At 44.3% G+C, this 9098-nt stretch overlaps 1 protein-coding gene across 2 annotated transcripts in view; it reads right to left on the bottom strand.

The window, feature by feature from the left end:
• Window positions 1–9009, bottom strand: part of TMED8 (transmembrane p24 trafficking protein family member 8) — a 28803-nt gene extending 19794 nt beyond the window's left edge. Inside the window, exon 1 of one of the 2 annotated variants that reach the window (XM_053927906.1) lies at window positions 8753–9009. In XM_053927906.1, the coding sequence (XP_053783881.1) occupies window positions 8753–8870 (118 nt within the window). In that variant the 5' untranslated portion in view covers window positions 8871–9009. The remainder of the gene's footprint in view (window positions 1–8752) is intronic. The other variant, XM_053927907.2, reaches the window with a different exon arrangement.
• Between the last annotated feature and the right edge of the window lie 89 nt (window positions 9010–9098).

Here is a 9098-nt window from a genome sequence, read left to right on the forward strand (position 1 = left end):
AACCACCTTGGAAGGGGCAGGCCCTGCGACCAAGGTGCACTATGCCAGCCATAGTTCATTTATTGGTTTTGGGTGAACACCTGCCCAAAAGCCAGTCCAATTCTCTTTCCCAAAATCTATAGCTGGCATCAGAGACCAAAACAGACTAAAGAGCCTCAGTGAGGTCAGGGACTGGGCCTGTCATTTGAAGAAGCCTTCACAGGCCACGTCAAAGCAGATGACTAAGCAAGAGGACAACTGTCAGGGACAGGAAAACAATGCATTCAAGCAGAGAGAGGAAACAAGCAACTGTGGGGTCTGGGAGGGAAAGTCGCAGAGTCCACCCGAATATTTTCTCATCCCCATGAGGTCCAGCTGTGCTTCCTCCAACTGGATCCTGTACAATTCCTTTCTGTTCTTTGTACTTTTTATTGTGAAATACATCACACATAGGGAACGCTGTATGAAAAGCAGACACAGAGCTAAAAATGTTAGTAATACCAATAACTGCATACTCACCAACTAGGTTAATTATTAGTACTGCAGAAGTTCCTTGCATAATGACCCTTCCCAATCATATCTCCTCCTATTCTGAATTTTGAGTAAATTATTCCCTTTATATATTTTGATTACATTAATTACTATGGTGTAAAAACGTTATTTAGAAAATTTTGGATATAAACAAAGTTAGAGGCTAGATTCACGTACCCATACGTATCTTCCCATCATCTTCCCTGTCGTTTCCTCTATCCCCTACCTCCCTATTGCACTACCACACACACAGACGTCACCATAACTATTTGGAATACATCTCCAAAGAAAAAGACTTTCTTTCTTTCTTTTTTTTTTAATTTTTCATTTATTTATTCTTAGAGAGAGGGAAAGGGAAGGAGAAGGAGAGGGGGAGAAACATCAATGTGTGGTTGCCTCTCACATGCCCCTTGCATGTGCCCTGACTGGGAATCGAACCACGACCCCCTGGTTTGCAGGCCTGAGCTCGATTCACTGAGCCACACCAGCCAGGGCAGAAAAAGACTTTCAATATAGGTACAGTATCATCACCACTCCTACAAAATTGGCAGGTCCGTACCATCATTTAAAACTCTGTTCAAATTTCTCCACTTGTTTCAAAGGTCTTTTTTCTAACAGCTGGTTCGTTTCAATCAGGATGCAAATAAGGTTCACACACTAAATTTGGTTTATATGTATCTTAAGTCTCAATCTACACCAATCTTCACCCCATTGTTTTTCATACATTTGTTGAAACAACAATAAAAAGATCATGTGACATGCAGATTTTCCCATATTCTGAATTTGGCTGATTGAATTTTCATGGTATCGCTTCAGTAGATTCTTCTATCCCCTGTATTACCTGTAAAATGGTCACAGATCTAGAGCAATGCTAATACAGTAGCCACTAGCACATGTGGTTCAATTAAATTAATTAAAGTTAAATAAAATGTTAAACTCAGTCCCCCGGTCTCACTAGCCACATTTCAAGTACTCAAAACCCACAAGTTGCTAGTGGCTACTGTACTGGACAGCAGAGAAACATTTTTAATCATCAAGGAAAATTCTATCGGACAGTGCTGAACCTGAGGCTTGACTAGATTCAGGTCCAGTTTTGTTCTCACAGGAATACTACAGACATGCCCTGGCCGTGTTGCTCAGTTTGTTGGAGCATCCTCTGGTACTCCAAAAGGGTTGCAGATTCGACCCCTGGTCAGGGCACAGGTGGGAAGCAACCAATTGATGTCTCGCTCTTTCTCTCTTTCTCTCTCTCTCTCTCCCCCCCCCACCCCTCCACCCCCTCTTTCTCTAAAATCAGTAATAAAAAATATTCTCAGGTAAGGATTAAAAACAAAAGAAGAAACATTAGTAAAACAAATCAGCAAAACACCATGCCAGTTCAGTGTGTAAAGATGACTGCAGAGATGAGCCAAGGGTCCATCAATTTAACTCCATACCCATCAAATTCCTGTCAAGTGCCTGGCCCCACGCTAGGTACTGGAGATAATGTGCTGAAGCAGACATGGTTCTGGCCTTCATGAAGCTTTCAGTGTAGCAGGGAAGACTGTGAAGGCCTTTATCCCACAGGTGATGAAGAATTTTGGGCAAGGAAATGGCATGATCACATTTTATTCTTTAGTAGAATTCTATGGGCAGCTGCTGGTAGGATGAATTTCTACCAGATCAGATTGGAGGCCTCTGCAGAAGTTCACATGAGAGACAGTGAGGACTTAACAGTGACAGTTGAGGCAGAGAGGACTTGAGTAGAAAATAATTAGGTGGACAAATTTGTAGATGCTCAGGCTGGCTCCTCGTAACCCTTATCTTCTTTACTAAGTGTTCACAAATCATCTGTGACATATTCTAGAACTTTGCTGAGAAGCTGTATCAAGTTTAATGGTTTGCAGATTCTGGATTCTAGTCTATCTTCCCTTTAGGATAATTGGTACATAGGTTCATTTCAAGTCCCTGGCATTCCTCAAAGACGACACAACTACATTTGCAGGTTCTTTCAGGATCCTGGATGTAAGAAGTCAACTTGGCTTTCACATACTCAACCTTCTCCTGGAGGAGGACTGACTCTGTAAATAGCACACCATGAAAGTCAGAATGGAAGATCCTTCTTCAGCTCTGGGAAGTTAGGATCAGGCACATGACCTAATATATCCCACCAAGAACTTGAAGTAGGAGTGGTGCAAAGGAGAGACAGAATCCATCTGGTGGCAACCAAAGAGCCCTGACCACACTGTTGCTGCTTAACCTCTAGAGTCTACTCAGCCTTCCTTTTCTAACAGTGTAGTGAGCCTCCTACGTCCTTCCAACAGTCCTCTGTTTATTGCAGCCAGAATCAGTTTCTGTTGGCTAGAACCAAGAACGCTGACCCAAACACCTGAACAGAATTTGCCTGGGTCCAGAAATCTAAACTTAAAGTAGCTAAATATCCTATCTTCATTCTGATCACCATTACTATTATAACCAAGGCACAGTGATCACTTACTATGTACCAAATACTTTCTAGCATTTTGCAGGCATCACCTCATTGGATTTTTAGTGAAATCTCACTAAACTGCATCTGGGATAAGTTTGCTTCTGCCTGAAAGATTTAGTTATTCCTCTAGTGCAGGGATGAAGGTGATAAAGCCTATAACTGCTTATCTGAAAATATCTTTATTTCATCTTAATTCTTGTAAACTTCACAGAAAAAATAAATTTTATATCAAGTTATTTTCTTTCACTATTTAAAAAATAATCTAGCTTCCAGTGCTCTGAGCAGAAATAGTGGTTAGCTTTCAGTCTGATCACTATTCCTTTAAAGGCAACCATGATTCTTCTCTGGCTATTTTTAACATTTTTCCCTTTGCTTTGGTTTTACAGCAGTTTTAATATATACCTACTATAGATTTCATTGTGCTGATACTGCTTGGGGTACACAGAGCTTCTTGCATCTGTACATTGCATTAGTCTTTGAAAATGCACAGCTATTATCTCATCAGACATTGCTTCTGTCCATTCTTGCTCTGAGTCCTCACTGCTAGGACTCCAATTATACAAATATTAGACCTTCTCATGATATCCCCTATGTCTCTTACCTCTTTCCCGAATTTTCCATTGTTGCAATTTCACATATTTTCTTCTGACTTTTCTTCCAGTTCAGATGTACTCTCTCTTCAGGTGTCATAACTTATTGCTAAACCTATCGCTTGAATTTCTTAATTTTCATTAAGTTATTGAATTTCTATTTGGTTTTATTTTTATAAATTTCAATTATCTGCCAAATTTCTCAAACTTTTCTCTCCTTCAACAATAAAATAATTATTTTTTAAAATATTTTATTTATTTTTAGAGAGGGGAAGGGAGGGAAAAAGAAAGGGAGAGAAACAACAATGTGTGAGAGATACATCAGTCGGTTGCTTCTCACACGCCCCTGTACTCTCTAACGTGGCAGAAAGCTGTACTACTTGAATGGCCATGGTCCTAAAAACAATGAATGGAGAAGGGCAAATGGAAGCTTCAGAATAACTCAATTTGTAGGTGATGGCCAAAGGAGAAAAGGGAAAAAAAAGAACCTCCCTTAAAATGATTTATTTTCTATTTTTAAAATATGTGTTTTCTGTCCTGGCTGATGTGGCTCAGTGGATTGAGTGCCAGCCTACAAACTGAAAGGCTGCGGGTTCAATTCGCAGGCAGAGCACATGCCTGGGTTGCAGGCCAGGTCCCCAGTTGGGCTGTGCGAAAGGCAACCAATCGATGTACCTCTCGCACGCCGATGTTTCTCTCCCTCTCTTTCTCTCTCCCTCCCTTCCCCTCACTCTAAAAATAAATAAAATATTTAATTAAAGAAAATCATCCATATTTAAAAAAATAAGTGTTTTCTTTCTGTTACCAGAATACTGTTTCAGACATTCTGATCATAGTACAGATTTAAATTTACTGTGTACTCATACTTTCTCTACAAAGAGAACCAAAAAGTAGGCTTTTCTAAAGCATTTGAGTATCAAGTCAAAGTTCTTTAGAACAGGTCTCACAGGACTTCCCTTTCACTAAACGGGCAGCAAAAAGATAATTAGCCTGAGCTATTAGATTCAAGTGCAGAAGAACCAAAAGCAGGTTATGTGGTTATAGACTCAAGAGGCTAAAACAAAAAGAAACTGGTTGAGTTTATATTCCAACCAAATCCAGAGACCATGTAATCCAGTTTCTCCTCAGCCCGCATGAGTGGGATACACTCCTGAGTGGTCAGATTATAAACCTTAGGGGGAATGTCATGGATTGAATGATGGCAGGGCTAATTGGCTATCTCAACACCATAAAAACACAATCACTGTAAGAGAAAGAAATAACCCACAGGCAGACAAGTTCATAGGGTGTTTGGACATGAAACTACAAGAGAAACCAAAAAAACATAAGGGTTCTTTGGCATAGACTTCTCCTCTTTTGTTCTATCCAATATGGTAGCTACCAATTTTTTAATTTAAAAATTAAATTGAAATAGCCATAGAAATGCAACATTTTCATCACTGCAGAAAGACACTGCACCGCTCTAAATCCGACACAAGAACCGTGAACAAGGTCACATGCCCTGTTTCCAGTCCTTAATGTCTAAATGCATTAATAGTGCTCAAGGTCACATATACCAAACCAAGTTCTACTGTTGATTTCAGGGTCATAACAGATTTTGCTCTTTATTTTCCCCACAGATTTCTAATCATTAAGAAAGAAAAAGAAAAAAAAAAACCCCTGCTTTTAAGTGATGCAACATGTATGCCTCAGAGTTTCACTATATAAAGAGCAATCACTCCTCTGGGGGACTGCAGGACCCATGTGTCCCAAATAAAAGACTATTAAAAACAATTACAGTTCATAAAACAATAAGAACACTATGACCCCTGGAGAGCTTGGCTCAGAAGCACATAAACACTTTTCTTACTTCATCACCAAAACCTCAGCTAACAAACATGAAGACTGTCAAAAGGTATTTTCTGCAGAGAATACTTTTAAAAATACTTTAAAAAAACAAGTTATGATTATTCTATTACAAATTCCTGCTTTGAAGGAATGACAGACGGAGAAATCAAAACCCTCAATTTGATAACAACCTCATTTCTTATTGCTGGCTTCCCTCTAAGAAAGGATGACAGAAACCTCCTTCAATTTCACTCATTCTTAGGCCTCCATTGCTTACTCATTGGATCATTTCCAAAGGAGGTGGCAGAAGGATCCAAACTCCTAATCTGAGTTTACCCCAAGCTTATAAACTCTGAGCCAAGCCAAAAGCATGACTTCCACCCTGCTCTGCAAACCTGGCGTAACTCTAACTCAAGGTTTCTCAACCGCAGCACTACTGATATTTGGGAGCAGATAATTCCGCACTGTGAGGGCTGACCTGAGGATCACAGGATGTTTACCAGCACCCCTGGCCTCTGCCCCACCAGACGTCAGTAACGGCCCTCCTTTTCCTCCCCAGCCCGGAGCTGTCAAACGAAAAAGTCTCCTGGCTGAGAACTACTGCTTTCACCTAAGGAACATTCTTGATCATCTCAACCCTAATTCCTCATGATCACTTGATGTACCTCCACATCTCCATGTTGAGACTTCATCCCACAATTCAGCAAATATTTACAGAACCTCAAATAGGGGTGTCTGACTTTTTGGTGTCTCTGGGCCACACTGGAAGAAGAAGGGTTGTCTTGGGCCACACATGAAATACACAAACACCAACGAAAACTAATGAGCAAAAAAAACAAAAAAACAAAAAAACCACGTCCGCGCATAATTTACAATTTTGTGTTGGACCACATTCGTAGCCATCCTGGGTCACATGCAGCCTGTGGGCAGCAGGTGGGACACCCCTGCCTAGGACAAAACATTAAGGGTTCTAGGAGATACACAAGACAGATTCTGTCCCTCAAATAGGATTCTTGGGGGGTGGCGGGGGATAAGTACATCAAAAGCTATAATAAAAACACCTGATTATATCATGTTTTGAAGTGTTGGTTTTTGTTCCTCACCAGGGTAGAGGGCAAAGACCATACCCTGGATTACTAATACTTGATTAATGGCCAATAAAAATAAAATAAAGTAAAAATAAAAGCTACTGTAAATTTCACCATAACAAGGTGACAATTTCATAGGGACAGTAAAAACTCCACAGCTAACTTGAGCAATAAGTTAACCTCTCTTGGCTGCAAAATGGAGAGAAAAATGATTGTTGACAGGAAGTCAGATAATACAAGCCAATCTTTTTCCACTGCTTTTTCTGGCACAGAGCAAGCAATGTAAGCTATCATTATTATTGTATTAGCTGTTTTATTAGCAACAAATCCTACCTCAAGGAGAAGATCCTGCTCCAGGACACAGTAACAAACCTCGACATGAAATAAAAAGAAATCAACACTCGCCCTGCTTTCTGAGGGCAAAAGGAGAAAGTAACCATAAGTATTTCTAGCAATGTCCTGGGAGGGAGAAGTGCATGTAGGAACCAATTGGAGGCGTAGGGGGGCCTTCAAAGACAAACCCATTACCCTCCAATATATACTGAACTATTCTTTATTTTTAAAATGGATTTCACAGAGAGAGGAAAGGAGAGGGAGGGAGGGGAAAAAGAGGGAGAGGGACACGCATCGATTTATTGTTTCATGTATTTATGCATTTATTAGTGGCTTCTTGTGTGTTCCCTGACCTGAGATCCAACCTTGGTCTATCGGTAAGACACTCCAACCAACTGAGCTACCCAGCCAGGGCCCTGAACTTAAGACCTTTCTATTTCAAATGCTTGGGTGTGTTTGCCATAACCACACAAAGATGTAAAGGGGAAGTAAAAAACAATCCTTATTTCAAAAATATTGACCCAAGCAAGGGACAGATGCTTATGAGACTTCCTGAGTATTCATTTGCTTAATCTTTGAGAAATTTGGCTTCAGTTTTCTATTGCTATAAATACATGTCATCAGTTTTGAATTTACTACAAGGCACAGAGTTCATAAGTAGGAAAAAAAAAAAGACAGAAACTGTTGCTACATGTATCAAAGTAAGAGAACATGAAGTCGGGGGGCGGGGAAGCTGGGTGATTCAAACACGTATTTTACCCAAGCAGCGTTAGGAGATGGGAGATACTTGGGATAGAAGCAAAAGACAGGAAAAGTCACCATAGGTTTAGACGAGCAAAAACAGACCTTATTCTCGTAAGAATGGACAACACCAGTCTGGAGCGTACCCTGGGCCTGGTAGACACCTAGTGCCTCATCCATAGTGGGTCACGCATCCCGGCGATAGGCAGGTACCCACAATTTGCAGAAGACGAGACTGAGACAGGTAAGTGACTTACCGAAGGTCACTTAATTAGTAAACTGAAAATTCAGACTCCACCCCAGGTACTCCACCACCTCTACCGCTATACTTGACGGCGTCTATCCTAATTTCAGACCTGGAAAATTAAGGTGCACTTGCTACTTAGTGAGACCAGTTCTCTCCCGCTATCCTTCTGTATTTCAAAAGAGCGTCCTTTCAGCTGTCACCCAAGTGGTGACCGTACAGAGTCCTGAGAGGTGAAACTGTGGTAGATGGACCCTGTTGCCTTGGGACTCTGCAGTGATCCACACGGAGGAACGAGTGGACACAAATGGGGCTAAGTGTCCGGAACGAGAAGAGGAGGGTCCTGGAGAATGAGGGAAGTCACCGAAGTTCCTATTTCAGCCCCTCCTTCCTGGCCACTACGTTCACTCAAAAGACCCCCGAGCCACCTGTCCTTTTCGTCTTTCCACTGAGATGGAGAGGATGGAGGCGAGGCAGGGGCCTACGGGCTGGGAAGCTGGAGCCAAGTGGGACGGGGCTGAGAGGCGGGCGGAAAGCCGGGGGCCGGGGACAGAGGTGGGGATCGGGGTGGGGGGCCGGAGGTGGGGCAGCGAGGCCAGTGGGGTTGGGGTCGGCAGCCAGGGAGCGCTCGGCGGCCGTGCCGAAGCCGAGAGGCGCCCGGGGCGCAGCAGCCCTGTCACTACCATCTGGGCTGGTCTGAGGAGGGAAGCGAGGCAGGAACCAAGGCATTTCGAAACAGGAGTAGGACAGAACCTCGTGCGCAGACCAGGGGCCGGGGTGTGGCGGGACCGGGGGCCGCGCAGCCCGGGGAAGCGGGGCCCCGGCTGGAGCGGAGACGGGAGTTCGCGCGCGGAGGGCTGCCCAGGCGGGGCGGCGCGCGGCCGAGCCTGCAGCCGAGGCGCGGGGCCCCGGGGCCGGGCGGCGCCCGCGCTGGCTCCTCGGCCCTGCGTACCTGCGGCGGCCGCCTGGCTCCCCTTCACTCCTGGGCCGTCCCCGACGCTGCCCGCCGGCTCTCGACCGGCTGCCGGGCTCCAGTCGCCGGGCCCCTCAGCCGTCAGCAGGTCCGACATCTGCAGCGGAGCGGAGAGCGCCTCCGCCGCCCGCCGCGAGCGGCTCCGGAAAGAGCCGAGCGCCGAGCGCGCGCCGGGCGGAGCCGAGCGGAGCCCGCGGGCCGGAAGGGGCCGTGCGCCGGCCGCGAGCTGCCTGTGGCGGGGGCTCCGGCCGGCGGGGGCCGGCCACGCGGACGTGGCAGGGTTACTGCGTGCTTTTGACGTGGATCGCAGGCGTTTAAAGTCAAG

The sequence above is a fragment of the Desmodus rotundus genome, chromosome 7 (genome assembly GCF_022682495.2).
Source record: "Desmodus rotundus isolate HL8 chromosome 7, HLdesRot8A.1, whole genome shotgun sequence".
NCBI classification, from domain to species: domain Eukaryota; kingdom Metazoa; phylum Chordata; class Mammalia; order Chiroptera; family Phyllostomidae; genus Desmodus; species Desmodus rotundus.